Raw genomic sequence first — 19,208 nt, forward strand, 5'->3', positions numbered from 1 at the left:
GCAATAGCTTACAACATGACTTTCTTTGGAAATTCAGTTTGAGAACGAATTGACAGTGGCGGAATAAGTAAAGGAAAGCTGGAGAGAAGGCCCATGTTACAACAGATAAGAAGGGGATTCTGCTAGTGTGGGTACAAAGAAGGAACTACAGAAAACCTGCCCTGCCTTAAAGGTAATGTGAGCTTCTTGAAAATAGCTGACGCCTTTTTCCATCACTGTGATCACCCATCCAAAGTCCAAACTCCCTAAAGTCCAAATATTACATGCAGGCAACCAACCCAACAGGAATGTGAAATGCTGTTCTAAAAGCATTTAAGTCTTCAACGCTCACCCATATAATTTGAGCAAGTACAGCTCTTTACTGGAAGGATTATGGATCCTGTTAAAGATGCAACACATATGATTGAATGGGATGGGAGGATGTCCCTCAACTATCCACTTTGAAATATGCTGTTTAAGTTTTTAATTACTGTACCAGTGTTGAGGACTCAATCTTCTTCGCACATTAGAGCGTAACTGTAGGCAGAACATATTTCCGGAGTTAACAATGTTTTGATAAAGGGAGTTTAGTAACAATGCGTATTAACATCTCCGGATTGTACATTGAGTTCAGTAGGTTAACTCCCAGATAGATGTGACAGAAAGTCTGCCAAAGACATTCAGACACAAAGTTACTTTTATTGTCAGGTAGCACATACAGTCTCTACTGCAGTGGGGATTCCTGACAAATCTATCATGGCATTGGAATTTTGTCGCAGTACCTCCTAAGGAGGGAAATTTCCCAGAATAAAATTAGTACATTCAGATCTCATACTCATTTGCATGTTTAGTATTGCAGCTATATTTCTAATGTACAGGAACAAGGTAAGCACGGAGCTGCATGTTTCTGGATAAGGAACTAAGAAATAAGCTGACATTTAGGTTATAACGGATTAGACTTTAGCATGAAACATCTCATCATATGAATGAGTTAGCTCATAACTCTCCAGCGTTTTATTGCAATCTGGCCCGGCTGCCGATACATTGCACTTCTTCAACACTGGGAAGGTATCACTGAATCCAGAAAAATAGAGCCATATGTATTCTGAAGGAACATTTTACAAGAAAGACAATTAAAAAAGAAAAGCCCATAGAACACCTGAACACACACATACAGCTTTCCTGGCATACCAGACATCATCCTATTTTTCTATAATCAGATATAAGTAAAACAGTAAAAAGCTAGTGTAAAGTAGTAAAGTTTTTGCATTATTTTGTTTCAAGAAGCCTGGACCATCTTAGGCGCAATGCTTCACAATGTAAAAAGCTAGAAAGAATGAGCAGTATCTATACTTTAGACTGGAGATAGGCACTTGTGGCCCTAAAGTAATAGATTTCAGCTTTCAGTATTACTTATGATTGGCTTTACTGCCAGCTGATGGAAACTGAAGTCCTGTGACATCAGGGAAGACCACATATAATGTTACAGTGGGTACCTCGGGATACTAAATACCAGGTTACGAATTTTCGGGAACGAAAACATCCCATAGGGCATTCATTGTTCCGGGTTACGAATGTTTTTTCGGTTTACGAAAAACCTTTTGGTGCTTTTTTTTTTTAGGCTTTTCGCACGGAAATCGCGGCTCTGTTCCCATAGGGCCTATGCAATTCGGCTTATGAGGTTTTCGGTTACGAAGCGCCGCGGACCGACTTAATTTCGAACCGCAGAACCATGTTTAATTGTCACTTTGTTATACTTCCTTCTAAAATAAAGATAATGGCTGGCATTCATTTGGGGACTACATCAATCTAAGTGCATGAAAGAGAACTGAGCAGTTGCACACCATCTGTATTCGTCATCCATTAGGGCAATCTGGCTGGTGCCCTCTCATGCATCTTTATAATTCACTGACAGGGCTTTGCTGAACCTCTGCTATTTATATATTTATATAATTTATATCCTGCCTTTCTCTAACAATGAGATTCATGGTGCGTTATAGATGTGTTATTTCCCATTGACTACAAGGTAAAATCTCAGCCTGTATAAATTAAGCTAACATACCTTATTGTTAAACAGTCTCTGTGAACTCTATGTTATCCAAGTGGATTTCCAATTGTACAACAGGACTTCTCCTAAACCCTGTGTCTCTCTACATGACCTGAAGTCTGCTTTGAGTGTTCTTGCAAACCATCACAGCATATCAGGGGAATGTGTAGTGACAAGAAGGAGAGTGAATATGTTCTCCTAACAGTGTCTATGTCACTGGACATAGCTAAATACAACTGCCCTACTGATTTCTCCTTTGAAATTTTAGTCCTAGCATACCAAAGATACCAAAGACAAACTTCACAACAGCCTCTCACACATATCAGCTTTAAAGGATAACACTTTTCAAATCAGTGCAAAAACATTTTATTTAGATTGTTTCATTTAATGTCCAGATAGTCAAGTCACAGTATTTATTCATTTTTTGTAAAATGTGGAAAAAATGCGTTATCATAGTACTAGACTTCCAGGTGCTTAAAAAAAAGTCAGAGCAAGTTAAGGACAAACCTACAGCATTCATTTACTTTAGCTGGTTCTGATACAGAGGAATACTTTTTGATTTGAGAATCAACCCCTAGAGACTTAGCTAACTGAACCGCATTCGAATCACCACTGATTAATGTCCCAAGGGCTACAAGCAGTCTAAAAACAGCTTCAAGGTCTTGCACAACTTCCATGACTGTGCTGATTACTGACAAGCACTGAGCTTTCCCTTCAATGTTATTAATTTTATGTAACCCAACAGCATAGTTCAGAGCCAAGGTGGCTAGTGCAATGTGAATGTTCTTATTGCTGCTCAGTTTCAGTTCTATTGCTTGCGTCATTATTGAGTCCCCCTGTGACATCATGAGTTTTTGGCCAACTGGATGGATAAAACAATTGCAGAGAATTCTAAGAGCCAGCATCTGATTGGCTTGCTTTCCTCCTGGATTCAGAAATTTTATCAAGTGGCTGCACAGCTGAATGCCACCTTTTTCACCACAGAAGCTTTCATTCACAAAGGGATGCCTGATCGATAACCGAAGGATATCTAGTGCTGGGAAAACAATATCTAAAAAAAACAAGCAAAAACATGCAGTTACACTATTATCCTTTGCGCTTCTTTATTATGTTCAGTAGGGATGTCACTCAGTGGTTCTCAAACGGTGGGGCTGGACACCTGGGCGGAGAGCGTGACAGTTGCTCTAGGGCAGTGGCCCCAAACTGTGTTCTTTAAGGGATTTTGGACTTCAGCTCCCAGAATCCCAGACTATTGGTCAACATGGCTGAGGCTTCTGGCAGCTGAAGTCCAAAATCTCTTAAAGGGCATAGTTTGAAACCACTGCTCTAGGGAGGACACAAGATTTGGAGACTGATCCCTTCTCATCCTCCTCCTCTTCCCCAAAATATTATGTTTAAAATTTATAAATGCGCTGAGTTAAATACAGTGCGCCTGCGTCATACGCGGGCACGCTTTACGTGGCTTTCAGCATATGCCGAAAGCCACGCTGGGAGGAAGGGGCGGCACATCCCACAGGGATGAATGGGATGCACGCCTGTGGCGTGCACGAGCCCCATTCATTTAAATGGGGCTCGAGTATATGCGTTTTTTGTTTTACACGGGGGAGTTCGGAACGGATCCCCCGCGTAAACAAAGGGTGCACTGTATTGAATTTACTTAGATAAAACTGTTCACATGTTATTTCCTTATAAAATGTTAAATTAATGTGCAAATGAAAATACACACTAAATAAACAAAACAAAGTAAACTACATTGGGGGGCATCCATTTGTGGATGTAAAGGGGGGGGGGTTCCCAAGGGTAAAATGTTTGAGTACTCCTGATGTAACTCTCATTGAAAATGTTCACCTAAACTGAATGATAACATATATATTTGGAAATGTCTCAGGAACACTAACATTTCTTATTTATATTAACTCAGGCAAACATTAAAAACAACAACTGCATGCCACCCAGGCCAAAATGAGGTGATTCATAAGGGTTGCAAGAGGTACAACACTTAATGAAGAAACTGGTGTGTAAATTTCTTCCAATTCATAAAGGACAGCATTTTGATCAAGCTGCTCTCCACTCATATAATGCAATACTCCAAACATGTCTCCAGTATCTATTTCATACCGTTTGGCCAGTTTACTGCTTTCCACAGAGTCTGCACTTGGTGTGCTGTGAGTAGTTGGTGTGCTGCTTCCATAGAGGTATTGCAAGTTAAAGACAGCATCTTTTCCAAGACACCTAAATCATCTTCTGTTAACTGTTGCTCTTCAGGTGCACTTCCATTAAGTTCTTTCAATTTACCTGTATGACATGACATGTTTTAAAATTACTCAGTGCAAACATCCATACATTTCCTCTTTTATGAAAATACAGTCATTCCCCCACAGTTGTGGCTTTCACTTTTGCAGATTTGATTATTCATAGATTTGATTAATACATACTCTCTAGGAATCTCTAAGTCTTCCAGTACTAACTACTCTGTGGCCAACTTTTGTCAGATGTTTCTGGAAAATGTAGAGATGCCTAAAGAGAACACTTCTCTAAGCATTTGTAAGTCCTCCAGCACAATTCTATAGTCAACGTCCAGTGGATGTTGACCAGAGAGTTGTACTAGAGGACCTATAAATTCCTAGAGAGTTCTTTCAAGTTGTTTTTAAAGTGTTTTTTTATTTGTGTTTTTTCCGCTTTCACAGAAATCCTGCATCCCTAACCTCAGTGAATGTGGAGGGCCTACTGTACTACATTAACTTCTGCTGACTTTTGATTTAATTAAGTTTAGGATATGATTATACCTAGATGTCTAAATTGCAAAAATGAGGAACACTCAGATTATAAGACAGTTGCACTGCATCTAAAAAAGTATTTTTGTAAGTGAGCTAGTATTTTGCATCAAGTGGTTGTGCTATTGAGTTTTTTATGGGGTTTTTTTTTATAAAAATATATGGCATTGTGCTGTTCCATGACTGTCAGCTGCAGCATTGCAAGAGACAAACCTTATTTCACCTATCTTGAAATCTAAAACAGTTATGATAAAATCACCAAACTTAAGAGAACAGCCCCAAGTGTATTTATCAGAAAGAAACCACCACTAAAGCACAGTTAAGATTAGGATGGAATTTGAAAATAGGACATTTTAAAAGCAATTCAGTAATATTTTTAATGCTCCGAGCTTCTGAAAATCAAACCATTGTTCAATGGTAGTGCATATGCATTGCATGAAGAAGTTCTGAGTCAGTCCCCTATCAGCACATAACCAAAATCCACCTGAGGCTTAGAAAGCCACTGCAGGTCAGAGTATGGTATAAAGCAGCTTCCTATGTTCTTAATTCTTAAGAATACTTGTATAAGATTTTTTAAAAGTACAGTAGTTTAAGTATCAATATTTCTCCTGAGTTGTCCATGCATATTATTGTATAGACTCTCTCCCTGCTCTTAATTTGAATGTTCTTGTGATCTCTCTGAAAACAATAAAAGCTTATGAAATCACTATAAATGTTGTTTTGTGCCTTTTAAGTCAATTTTGATTGTTTTGTGCCTTTCTAGTCAACCTTGATGGTGAACTTCCTAGGATTTTCTTGAAGGGATTTATTCAAAGGGGGATTTGCCTCTGTCATCTGAGGCTGGGAGACTACGGCCCAAAACACACTCCAGAAATAATCCAGTTTGAGACTGCTTTAATTGTCCTGGCTCTCTGCTAATGGATTCTGGGAATTGTAGTTTATTTTGGTACCAGAGATCTCTGACAGAGAAGGCTAAATGTTTCACAAAATTATAGTTCCCAGAATTCCCTAGCACTGAGCCATGTAAATTAAAGCAGTCTGAAGCTGAATGATTTCTGCAGTGTGTTCTGTATTTATGACTTCTCCAAAGTCCATGGCTGCACCCTGGTCTCCCTGTGTTCAACACTAAAACCACTACACTACACTAACTACACAGATCACTATATCACTGAAGCCTAATAATGTATACATTTTTCTAAAAAATTATTCCAACATTAGAATTAAATTAGTAGCTTTAGGTGTATTTCAGGGACCTATCTGGATCACAACACAAGTTAAGCTGTGGAGAAATAGACAGAAGTTCTTCACTGCCACTATGCTCCTAAAGTTACATGCAATGGGAAAGAAATACATCTTAAATTGGCTCAATTGTGTTCACAGGCTTCCGCATGGAGCATGTGTACTGGGGGGAATAGCTCCAGGATGCAAGCTAAATTCCTCCCTGATCAAGGTTCTGAATCAGGCTCTCAAGTTACAGAGGTGAACTTCACTATTCTCTCTGTGATGGCAAAGACATTAAAATCTCATAATGCAAAAACCAACAAGCTTACAACTAAACTTTCTTTTTAATGCCTTAAGAACAAAATTATTACCCACAATTATCCACTTTCCACAAGAGAGATCCATGATTAGGTTGCTGCTCATTGTTTGTACCCCTTCTCATCTATTCCAGCTGCATAGAAAGGGGAAAGCAGGCAGTACTTTTAATGTCCCTCCTCATAGCAAAACTGCTACCAAGGAAGGATTGGGGCTGACAGCTTATCACTGGTGTGGTATGTATAACATATTTAGCATGTATAACATAGTTAGCCTTGTCGTGTGCATTCAAGTCATTACTCCAGTCCTAATGGAGTATCAAAACAATATTTTATACTTCAATAAACAAGTGATTGCTTTATCCTGTAAACATAATTTGTATTATATTAAACAAATCAATCCTGCCCATTTTTTGTTCTCTGATCGGTAATCAAGGTAAAAGTAGCTTGTGTGTGTGTGTGTGTGTGAGTGAGAGAGAGAGAGAGAGAGAGAGAGAGAGAGAGAGAATGACAGGTTATTAAATTTATGTTTAACAGGACTGATGTAATTGAAGGATAATTGTGTCTTGACAATGGCATTCAATAAGCTACTTAAGTACACTTACCCAGTATTAGTGCAGGGTTGGCCTGATCAAAAGTAACTGGTTCTTTCTTTGGAAAATAAATATTTTCAGCTTTTGCTGCAGTTGATTTGTAGGCACCAGTCCCTAAAAGAGAGGAGGGTAACATATAAGTTGACAGTTGTTACTACTTTAGAGAATTTGTTTTCCACCATATGCCCGTAAAGAAATATTACTTGATTGTGTTGTATTATGAAGCTATTTAAAAGGATAGCAGAAGCAGACTTTAAAAAATGCATTTAAGTTCACTGGATACTCTTGAACAAGTAACTGATAAACTAATACATTTTGTCATAACCTATATCTGGCAGTCAAAACATTCCACAGTGTTTTTTCAATTTCAGTTTCTAATATGGTACTGAGTACAAGAGCTGTGAAACACAATCCCCTTTGTTGAAAGAAACAATAACAGTAATTCTTTCTCAAAAGCAGGGACCTAGCTAAACTCAGAGCCTGGATAGACAAGAGACACTGGATCGTTCCTCTCAAGCAATGTTAAAAAGGAGTCTAGATGTGCTGATGCAAATATTTAAATGTCAAAAATACCAAAGCCTGTTTTGGGTCTAGCTTTAAATTAGCACAGTAGCAGAAATGTGCTCTTATCTAACTATGCCTTCCTGAGACTGGCTGCGAAAAACAACAAGCACATAGTTTGTAGTTTCAAATTAATCTATATTTATATAGAAGCAATATCCTAATCTAGCTAGTGAATAGTTCAGGTAAAAAAATATTTATCTCACCATCTTTCCAAAGAAATAATTGGAGAGAATGTCAGTTAGTCCCAAAGGGGGAGTGACCTAAATCTCATGGTTAGTCTGAATCAGGGGGAAGTCTGCATGCAGGAATTCCTTATCTATCTAATCTTCCAACACTACTACCACCCCAAACCCATGGATCAGTTTTCTAGCACTTTTATTAGGTTATAGGAAAGACTTCATCTTTGGTATGTTTTGCTGCTACTTCAGTGGCAAACTGCATCATCACTTGCTTGTGCTGATTTCTGGAGCCAGTTCCTTGATCGTTTATTTTGCATGAAGGGATAGGGGATAAAATAGTCACAGCTGTTGCAATATAAAGAAAGCAAAGCAGACAAAGCAGCAGAAAGAAAAATGTATGATCCTGGTTGTGAAAACAGGGGAAGGAAATAACACTGCCACTCATCTATTTTTCTCGGGATAAAAGATACAAGAGGTCAACTGAGTGGCTGCAGTATTAGCTGAGTCCCCCATATTCAGAATTCTTAAATCCGAAATATTTAAAAAAAAAATTCATGGGTGGCTGAAGTCAGGCCTTCGCTTTCTGATTGTTCAACATACACAAACTTTGTTTCATGCACAAATTAAAAATATCGCATAAAATTACCTTCAAGCTAAGTGTATAGGTTGTATACGAAATACAAATGAATTGTGTGTTTAGACTTGGGTCCCATCTCCAAGATATTTCATTATTGTACATATATGCAAATTAAGTACAGTGTGCCCGCGCCATACACGGACACACTATATGCGGCTTCCTGCTTACGTGGAAGCCACACAAGAATACAAACAATGGCACACACAGCGCGCCACGTGCACATGCCCCATCGTTTCCTGAGCATATGTGGATTTTCCCTTACGCAGGGGGGTCCGGAACGGATCCCCCGCATAAGGAAAAGGTCCACTGTAAATTCATTATGTATGTATATTCGAAAATCCCAAAAAATCTAAAATCCAAAACACCTCTGGTCCCAAGCATTTCAGATATGGAAGCCTCAACCTATATAGACCTATAGCACAGTGTGTCTATAATGCATGAAATCCTATTCACCTACCTCCTCCACTGAGAGAAGTTGCAGGGTCAGATGCTGAACCTGGGACATAGCGACCAGCGCCTAGAAACAGATGAACAGCAAAAACTTAAATTATATGTTCATGTCAAAACTCCAGTATAAAATATGTTTTAAAAGCAATATGAACAGACCAAAACATTGACATCTACACAGGAAATCCACATTTCATGTTGTACAGTTACTATTTTAAAGTATTCCTCAGCAGACTTACAACCTAAAACCCATGTTTCAAAAGTGAATCTTACAGAGTCCTGCAAGATTTACCTTAGGGTTTATACATAGATATTTTCTCACACACCACCACACCCGTGAATTTCTCAAGTAACAATCTTGGTCCACCATGAAGCATATAGTTACCAGAAATCTTGCAGAAAAATTAGAGCCTGAATTGATCGTCTTCAAAGAGCCCCATTAGCCATTTTACAGCTCTACAGAATGCAAAGATCAACAGATCATATACTTAATGAATTAAATAGTTGGTGAGGAGAGCAGTATGTATATATTAGCTGACCACGTCTCTCCATTTTCTCCCTGACCAAGTCTCAATTTTTCTTGTAGAGTGTTTCCCTGACATCAAGGATGGTGCAGGCAAATTCCAAGGTTTATTTTTCCTTTACATATACACAAATATCTGCTAGCTTTTAGACAAGTAATACCAGTAAATGGATCTGCTGCAAGTCCTTCACTGGATGCCAAAGAAGAACCTGGAACATAGCGACCTCCACCTATAAAGAGACAAACCCAGGAAAGGAACAGTTTTTCATTCTGTTAAAACAGAGTATCTCTTATATTAAGTTCAAGCTGAGACATTAACTAGATAATTAAAGAATCATAGTTGAAAGAGACCAGATGTAACATCTAGTCAGTCCCCTGCCATACAATACACAAGTACTCTTGAAAGATGACCATACAATCCCTGGTTATTATTGTAATCATGCACCTTCAAGTCAAGTTCCACTTTTGATGAGTCTATCATAGAGTTTTCTTGCCAAGTTATTCAGAGGAGATTTCCTTTGTACTAAGGGTTTCCACTGTTGAGCAAGGATTTAAACCCAGGTCTTCTGAAGTGCTGAATTTGCAAACCACTACACCATTTTTGAAGTGCTCAAGTGTAAAAGCTCATTTAGTGCTTCACAACACAATAAGCAGTGCACCCTTGCCTTATGTGAGGGATCCATTCCAGACCCCTCTGCATAAGGCAAATAGTGTGTAAGCTTGAGCACCACTGAAAATAATGGGGCTCATGCATGACGCACAGCACGTGCACACACGCCACTGCAACCCCGTCGTGGGGCTTTCAGCATAAGCTGAAAGCCACATAAAAGGCACCCACGTATGACATGGGTGCACTGTATAAGCAATCCAATGTCTTTTAAAACACATATAGAAGTGAAACTCTCTCTCACACATATTTTGAAAAAAGATTAAGGAAAAGCTAGTGCTTTTCATTACCTGTGAAAGGATCGGAATAGTCAGTGTTTGTATGCCCCAATGTTTGGCCTTTGGTATTATCTATTATAAATTTGGCCACCTGATCCAGGAACATGGGATTTAGATCATTCTTCTGAAGAAAGTTGTATGCAGTCAGCCATGGATCATCACTGATGTTGTATGGAAGCTTGTAGGAAGGTCCACTTTCATTCACATCAATGCTGAAAACATAGTCATATTCCTGTATATGGAAAATGCATAAAATGGTTGTTTGTGATGCAAAGCCAAAGCAAACAGCAAGAATATGTTGGGCAAGCAGACTTTTAGATAAGCATTAGGAATGGAAGAATACTTACCTTTCCTTCAAATAAAACTTTTCCCGATGTCTGCTGTGTGGCTCCAGATGAGCCAACAACGTCTCCAATTTTCAGCCACCTGCCTTCACTAATACTCCACTGGTAAGCTTCAACCTTTCCATCGCTTTTAATGAGCCTTGTCTGTCCTTCCCTAGTACCTAAGAACACCAAGAGAATAAAATAAAATGGCATGCTGAGAGATGCTAACTTCAGTAGGCTTTCTCCACTCAAAAACAAGCCATAATAGATTTTCAAAAATTGTGTAAGAAGAAGCAAATTTCCAAGACTGGAAACAATATTTTTACAGAATTATTCTCCTGAAGAAGTAAGTACTCTGACCCTGATCCAGGTGTGTAGATATATCGGGGGAGGGAGAGGGGAGGCTTTAAGCTATGCATGAGTGATCTTTTCAGAAATTGGTATTACAGTCAGCCCTCCATATCCATGGATTCTGCACCCACCGATTCAACCATCCACAGCTTGAAAATATTAAAAATAAATAAATACAAAAAAGCAAACTTTCAGTACCTATTGTCACAGGACCACTAGGGAATTGTGTGAAATATCAGTAAGGGCTGCGCCACCATGCCATAGTGAAATTCCCCACAAATGTTTGAATTCCTCCATGTTCTGTGCAGGGTTTCTTTGCTGAGAGCTGACAATTTTACCACTGACAAATTTTGTGGCATTTTAATAAACCAGATGGGGGTGGTTGATGTGCATTGCTTTGTGCCAATTTCAACTGAGACAGAGTTGGTGCAATTCTATTAAGCTCTCGCCACATAGAGATTGCTCCTCCATGAATTTATAATATCCTTTCTAAAAGTCATCTAAAGTGCCATTTGCTTACAGATATGCATCACTGCAAGGATTTTCAAACTGAGCCTCTTAGGAATAAAAACCTATTTTCTTTGGGGCTGGCTGTAGCATCTTTCAAATACTAGCTAAATAGTGACTCCTAGTGCAGAAACAATCAAGCAGCAGCAGAAAGAGCAACAAGGCAGAAAGTGGGGCGGGAGGGGGGAACTAAGCATGAACTATCACATGTAAGACTCAGTACAAGAGCTAAAGGCAAGTTTTGTCAGAGGTTGGCTACATCTAAAATGAATTAAAAGAGCCAGTGTTGTGTAGTAGTTAAATGTGCTGTATTGGAACTTGAGAGCTCCAGATATAAGTTCCCACTGAGCCATGAAATTCTTTGGTTGACCATGGATTAGGCACTCTCTCACACTGTGACGTACTTCGCAGAACTGTTGAGAGAATAAAGTGGGGAGCAAGGACGTTCACTGGAAGAAAGGTGGGACATACACCTAACACATAAATAGTAAGAAATAATATGGGCAAGAAGCCAACAAATTAGAAAGAGTAAACAAGACCAATGTTCTAATAATGCCTGAAAACAGCAACCCTGTTGCTTTCATTTTTCTGTAATCATGTTTAAGATTGGATTCCAAGCCTACTCTTTTGGAGAACAGTTCCCGCAGTTCTGGGCAAACTGGTATGCTAGAAAGGCCTATGGAATTCAACAAGGCTCTTTATGAATAGATAAATACATATAGGTGAACAAAGTGTAGACCGCTGGCCACATACAGCCTCTGGATCCATTTTTGTGGGCCCTAAAGCCACCACCAGTTCCCCAATTTTTAAAAACGGATGTATTTTTTGCCCTAAAACCACTCAGAACCCCCAAAACATGTGAATGCATGTCAAAATACCACCAACCTACCCTCACAAGCACATAAGAACCCAAAACAACAGGAAGTGATGTCACTTTTGAGGGGGACTGCAGAGGAAAACAGGGGTATTTGGGGTTCCTGAGACAATATAGCCCATGGTCTAGGGCAAATTGGCTCATGGCCCCCAAATAATTGCCCACCCTTGACTTAGGTGGAAAAACTACAGTATATACTAAAATGTTTGGGGTGGGGAATTTTCACAAGGTGTTAGGCAAATTTCTCAGATCAAAATGACAGAGAAGCAGTAGGAAATGCTCTGGCAAATGCCAGGAAACACATGTCTATTACAGCCAAGCAGGTAAGGCAGTGGCAAACTGAAACGCTTAACACACTTAAGAAAGGGCAAAATAGATCTATCCATATAATACCTCAAAATACAGAAAGTGTTGAATGTAGAGCCATAGAACACACAGTACAGGGCAAAGAAGCCACTTCTCATGTCACTATCTTCTGATAAAACTTAAAACAGTTTGGCAGAACTAGAGATCTGTTGCGGCTCCACTAGACTTCCTAATACAACCTTGCCTTGCTGATGTCACACTTCTGTCCAAGGGTGCATCTACACTGTAGAAATAACACAGTTTGACGCCACTTCAACTGCCACGGCTCTATCCTAAAAAATTGTAAGATTTGTAGTTTTGTGAGGCACCAGCACTCTGGCAGAGAAGGCTAAAGGCCTTGTAAACCTACAAATCCCAGAATTCCATAGGATGGAGCCGCAGCACTTAAATTGGTGTCAAACTGCATTATTTCTACAGTGCAGATGCAGCCCATGATGCTATTAACCTTTTTTATGTACTTCTGTCTCTAGCTGGATTTTTAAGAGCACAAATCAGTAAATTCATATGCATTACACTAGAGTGCACGAGCTAAAGAAAAATTTAGTGCCATCAGGGCCAATGTGATCATATCTCTACAATCAACCAACAAAATCCTGTTGAACCACTAGCTGTCCCCTGCCTTTTCCTAATTTGTGTAAATAGGTTTGCAATATGTTCTTTTACACATGGTTCACTCAGCAGTACAATCACTGCCATCCAATGCCTGATCACAGCTCCTCCTCCCCAACTCAAATGGCCACATGCTGACCATATATCAGGAAAGCTCTCTCACACCAATGCCAGGCTGGCCACCACTGTCCTCCCTTCCCAGCAGCCTGCATAAGTATGCAGACAGCATTATATAGGATCTTGGAGCACTCTTTACCTTCTAGTTCTCAAGAGGTCCCATTAGAGTTAACAGTGTCTGTAGAGCAAACTATTATATGAGCATGTATTTTTTAAAAGAATTATATAGTAATTACAGTATTACAGCATGCAAAAAGTTCTATGTTAGCTTTAAATAGGAAGTTACGGTGAGGAAAGGTAAGTGCCAAGAAAGCAAGATTCCTACCTGGTTCATTCAAATGCTCTTTACCAGGAAGCTCCTCAGCATTTATATCTCCTAAATCACCAGTTTTGGGATCAATTGTTGCTTGTGAAAGCTCATTTTCAAAAGCTTGAATCTCCTCCAGACTTGCTGCGCGCTCCAAAGACTCTGTAAACACTCTGATAATGCCATCACTGTTGGAAGGGGGAAAAGAATTCATTATATAAAGAAGTAATTACATTTGTTCATTATTTCACTTCTTGGTGCTTTTCACATCATCCTGCACTTCTTCAAAAGTCAGAGATATCTTCCCTGCAAATCTATTAATCCATTCTACTTGATGGCAATCAACAACACAACTCCTCCTTTGGAACACACAGTTTCCTTCTTAGAACAGACCAAGGTCACCCTAAATTCAAAATGGCCTATCTCAAATAGTAACTAGATGCCTACAGAAGGTCCACTATATAGCCATGCACTATTTCCTTCCAGTATCTCATGATCAGAAAGATACTTTGGAACACAGAGGTTATGGTTTGGGGTTATGATGCCTAATTACTATTGCAAGACTTTCTCCTCCTTGGGTTCACATTCAATTTTCTACTAGTCCCTTCTTCTTCCTACCTCAAAATGGAATGAGAGTAAGGACACGATTTAGAACTGATTGCAAAGGTTAGTATCTGTAAAAATGGCAGCAACAATAGCAGCTGATGCTGAGGGTGTTGGGAATGTTATGGTTTTCAAGAATCCAGAAGATTAACAAGTGTGGTCTCCCAGAATCAGCCACTGGTTCACTGGTGAACTATTGTTTACTTTGTCATTTTAGATGAGCCCTAAATCACAGAATAAAACAACACTTTCCCTTTTATATCAAATCTGTATCTATCAATATAAATAATTAAGATAAAACTCTGGCTAATACTCATGTATTCAATGGCCTCATTGAATAACATGCTAAACCAAGCCATGGGTTTGCACACTCCTGTAACCCACTCCAATTGTCCAGCTGCAAGGAATTCCAAAGGTTCTGTTTTACACTAAAAGTTTATCATGACACCTGAATCTGGGTAGACTGTAGTGAATCTTATCTGTGGTTTGCTGAAAGAAGCCAACTTCAAACCACAGTTTAAGAAACTGGCTTGTTTTTATTAACCATAATTAAGATTCCCCATGGTTTAGACTAGTGATTCCCAAACTATGGTCCTCCAAATGTTTTGGACTTCAACTGCCAGAATTCCTGACTACTGGTCAAGCTGGCTGGGGCTTCTGAGAGCTGAATTCCAAAACAGTTGGGAACCACTACTAGTTTAGACTAAGAATGACATACTGCTCTGCAATTTTCAATTTCTTCCTTAGATGAAATCCAGAATAGAGAGGGTGCTACACTCAGATCTAATGGTACATCTGAACACAGCCAGTGTTTTCCTAGCCACCACACCACAAACACACACACACACACACACACACACACACACACACGTCCTCAAGCCTTCATGTTTTGCATATTTAGATTTGTGGGACAGCATGGCAGTGTGCCAAAGTGTGGATACCTTGCTCCAACAACAATGTCTCTATTGTCTAACACACAGCAGCACCAAACAGACTGAGCTGGAAGCCTGATTGTCTGCGTGCATTCTCCTCTTCTCCAGATTCTGAGTGATCTGTCTTCACCAGTGGTAACAAAATCTAAAGGGAGATAACAAATCATTCCTTAATAGGAAAATAACCTAATTTAAAATGATATCATTTCATGTACATTTGGTATCTATAAGTATACAAACAATGGGTCAATCAAATGTTAATCTTACCTAAGACCCACTAATATCAATGGGATTGGAGTTAGTTGTGACAAATACATTTATTTCAATGGGTCTAATACTAGCTGGGCTTAATACTGGATTTAGCCCATTAATATACATCACCTCTATATCACACTTTAGCTGTAGATTGGAATTTTGGTTCATAGTTGTAAATGATTTACTTCAAATAAATGACTTGGATTCAAAGCCTCATGCATACAGTCAAAAGCACTCCCGCTCTTACAGACAGAGGGTTGTATGTATGAGAGAGAAGAGGGAGTATGCATGCAAGTGAGATGGGGAAATAGAAAAAAAATATTCTTTTGCAGCTGCAATAACTACACTGCACTGCTCATCACAGAGAAAGATGGTTCTTGGGAACATTTTTTGTGGTAGGCAAGCAATATTTCTTAACATGTAAGCCAGAACACATGCACAAATGCTAGAGTATCTTTGGATCCAAGTCATTAGTTTGATCTACACTGGAGATGCCTGTAAGACAAGAACTATTTGCTCATGAAAGCACTACCAGTTCCATTAAAACAGAAGTGTCATTAACATTAGTTAGGTTGCAAGGGAAATAAAGAAATTTTACTTAAAATTTTATAGAGCATTAAAGAGGCTGTTTTGGCCTCCCATTCAACCTGCAATTTTCCAATATACCTGAGAGACCCTGCGAGCCCTTGGGAAGCTTGTTATGATCTCCTGAATAAGAAGAAAGTTCTTCAAGTCAGTTTTCCCATCATTCCCAGCTTACACTTACAACATGTAGTACTTTTTGGGCTTATTCTAAGGTGCATTCTAATCCCCCTTGGATGTGGAAGTCTAGTCAGAACTCCATGTATATCCTAGAATTCAAAACCCAAACCCTTTACAACACATGACAGGGGTGGTGGATGCACCAAGATGACTCAGCAGAGACATTAATGTGGAAGAGAAATACATAGAAGGTGGCATTTGAAGACTATTATCCTGGGTGGTGGCTCACTCTACAGCTCGAAGGGCTGCAACATTCCATTTTGGGTTTTTCCAGAGTGCAGCCCTACTCTGCCATATATGTCATTTTGGGTGAAGCATAACTGATTCTGTTCCACTCTTGGCTGACTTCAGGGGGGGATCAGTTTCAAGGTGACCCCCCCAATAAAATTTGGCATTATATCAGTAACAAATACAGGGAGATTTGGGGAGTTGGTGGGCTCCTCAAGGTCCATGCTGACTCCCAAGGGGCCATACGCACCATCAGGTTGCACAATTTCCACAGTGCAATACCCTTATGGCATCAAAAGAATTTAAAGTTCTACATCTAGTGTATTTTGAAAGCACAATCATGTTGTTAACCTTTTTAAAGGAAAAAAATGGTCAGGACAAAATCTTACCTTTACTATGTGGAAAGACAGAAATGCAGTATATATAATTGGTATGCCCATAATATACTTGAAGACACTCGCCAGATATTTGCCATCTTCGAATGCTAGCATCATTTGCACAAGACAAAAATTCCAGCTCACTTAAAATAGCTAAGCCTCTCACACAATCTTCATGCCCTTTATGAAAAGAAAAGTGGGTTAAGAGAAAAAGCCTGCTAGAGATTAATCAGTTCTGAAAAGATACTAAATGGGAAGGAGCTGATACTCTCCAACCATGACACATTTTAAAGAAACACATTCCTATAGTTAGGACTCACTGAGAGCAATTCTTGTGGCCAAGAAGGAGTATGGGATCTGTTGCCAATGGGGTCTTACTACCCCTGACCGGGGAGGCATTGGCAATGTCTCTCAAGTACAGACTTATGAAGTACGTATCATACATATTTGTGATCTCAAGCTCATGACTTAAGTGCTACTTGCATTTACTCTTAGAGACTAGATAGTACAGCTGGCACATAAGGTGACTCAGCTTCTGTCCAAAACAAAACGAAACAAAAATGCTCAAGGTGTCTTGAGTTCGCAAAACATGTATAATAAACTATATATATTCAACTACAAGTCGGTCTCATGTATAAATAAAATGCAGGTTTTGGTGCCTAATTTATGCATTTTGATATGACCCATGTAAAGGATGAAGCTAAGAAAAATGATGCCAAGGAACTTACAAAATTCCAGCAGGCATAACTGTTTGTACTCACCCTAAAGACTTGATGGATGACAGAGTAAAGGGGGTCAGTGCTTATTTTAATAGGCTCTGAGGAGGGATTATGTTCTCACCTTTCATCAAGGGATAGTTTTTTTATATAAGAGTTAAAGTACAGTATTTACATGGACTCGTGGATAAGTGGACCCAGGTTTTTTTCATGTATAAGTCTAAAATTTCTAGACTTATACATGAGCATATAGAGGAAATCAATGTGGAATGTACACAGGTATGATAATTTTAACAAACATATTCTTGCCTATATCAGACAACAGTTGTAACAGAAAGTATTGTGAATAAAAGTATTGCTGGATGTGAAATAAGAATATCAACATAGGTCCAAATCACAATGTGCAAATAACCCAGTTTAGACTGCTTTACTTGCCCTGGGCCAGTGCTAGGGGATCCTGGGAATTTTAGTTCATTGTGGCACCAGAGCTCTTTGACAGAGAAGACAAAATGTCTCACAAAACTATATTTGCCAGAATTCCCTAGCACTGAGACACGGCAGTTAAAGCAGTCACAAACTGGATTATGACCATAGACATAGATAAAACGGATAACATTATCGTTAATTAGACACAAAATGAGAAATAAGCAAAATATAACAAAAGCTGAATATCAAATCAAACTGATTATGAATATGCAATGTGCAGACAACAATGCAAAACATAAATGAAACACTGGTAGTGAACAACAGAACGCATGGAAAACATGACAATCATGAGAGTATCTCATTTTGCCATGTCTTCCTCAGTGAATGTCAAACTTTCAAAATACGCAAAGATAGTTGAAAATATAACTAGGGTTCCTATGAATAAGAACTGTGCCATTATGGGAGATAGTTACTTGCCAGTTATAAGAAAACAGATCACTAGCTGCCTTGGGGACATTAAATATTCCACTGAGACATTAAATATGCTTCTGCTCAGACTCAAACAATTGGGAACATCAAACCGATGATTCAATGTGAGCGCTAAAATAAAATTACAAGCTCTTCTTAAAACACTGAAACGATTTGAGTTCCCCCATGTTTGTAGTTAGGATGACATCACTTGCACAAATCCACAAAAAAGAAAGGTAGCAGTAGACTCAGGATAAGTCAAATATCGGCCGGAAAAATAAAACTCTGGAAGGCAAGGCACTACCTCTGAACTTGCGCCAAAATTTAATGTGACACAACATGAAATGACAGGGAAAAGCTATAGCAGGATCAGGTCGATTTAGAATGGATTGGCTGGAACAGATGCACAAGCATATAACTAAAAGGAGATAGAACTGTCCTCAGAGGTAGCTTTCTAGTTCATACTGAAAAGTTATTTTCTTACAGAGCTACCAATAGGCATCAATGATGAAACCGAAGATTTTTGATAAGTTAGAACTGGTGGGGAAAAAAGGTATTCATTTCATGCACTCACAAACACCCCAAAATGAAAGAATCAAGATGGGGAGGGGATCAAACATAATCCATTTTAGACTGGGAATGTTAAGCAGGCACAAAATATTAGTGGACTTGATGGGGTGGACAATGCTGCAGAGCCCTAATGGTTGATTATATTCCCAACCCCACTGCCTTTTTAGGATTGTCAGTTAAAGAATTTATAA

The 19,208-nt window shown here is 39.1% G+C and overlaps 1 protein-coding gene across 1 annotated transcript in view; it reads right to left on the reverse strand.

The window, feature by feature from the left end:
• Positions 1-2,376: 2,376 nt before the first annotated feature.
• PLAA (phospholipase A2 activating protein) overlaps positions 2,377-19,208 on the reverse strand; it is a 30,226-nt gene continuing 13,394 nt past the window's right edge. Inside the window, exons 5-14 of the mRNA XM_042449843.1 lie at positions 16,850-17,017; positions 15,225-15,360; positions 13,699-13,868; positions 10,571-10,728; positions 10,236-10,455; positions 9,440-9,508; positions 8,766-8,825; positions 6,941-7,042; positions 4,145-4,321; positions 2,377-3,077 (exon numbers count right to left, since the gene is read on the reverse strand). Coding sequence (XP_042305777.1) covers positions 2,512-3,077; positions 4,145-4,321; positions 6,941-7,042; positions 8,766-8,825; positions 9,440-9,508; positions 10,236-10,455; positions 10,571-10,728; positions 13,699-13,868; positions 15,225-15,360; positions 16,850-17,017 — 1,826 coding nt within the window. The 3' untranslated portion in view covers positions 2,377-2,511. The remainder of the gene's footprint in view (positions 3,078-4,144; positions 4,322-6,940; positions 7,043-8,765; positions 8,826-9,439; positions 9,509-10,235; positions 10,456-10,570; positions 10,729-13,698; positions 13,869-15,224; positions 15,361-16,849; positions 17,018-19,208) is intronic.

The sequence above is a fragment of the Sceloporus undulatus genome, chromosome 2, assembly GCF_019175285.1.
Source record: "Sceloporus undulatus isolate JIND9_A2432 ecotype Alabama chromosome 2, SceUnd_v1.1, whole genome shotgun sequence".
Lineage (NCBI taxonomy): Eukaryota > Metazoa > Chordata > Lepidosauria > Squamata > Phrynosomatidae > Sceloporus > Sceloporus undulatus.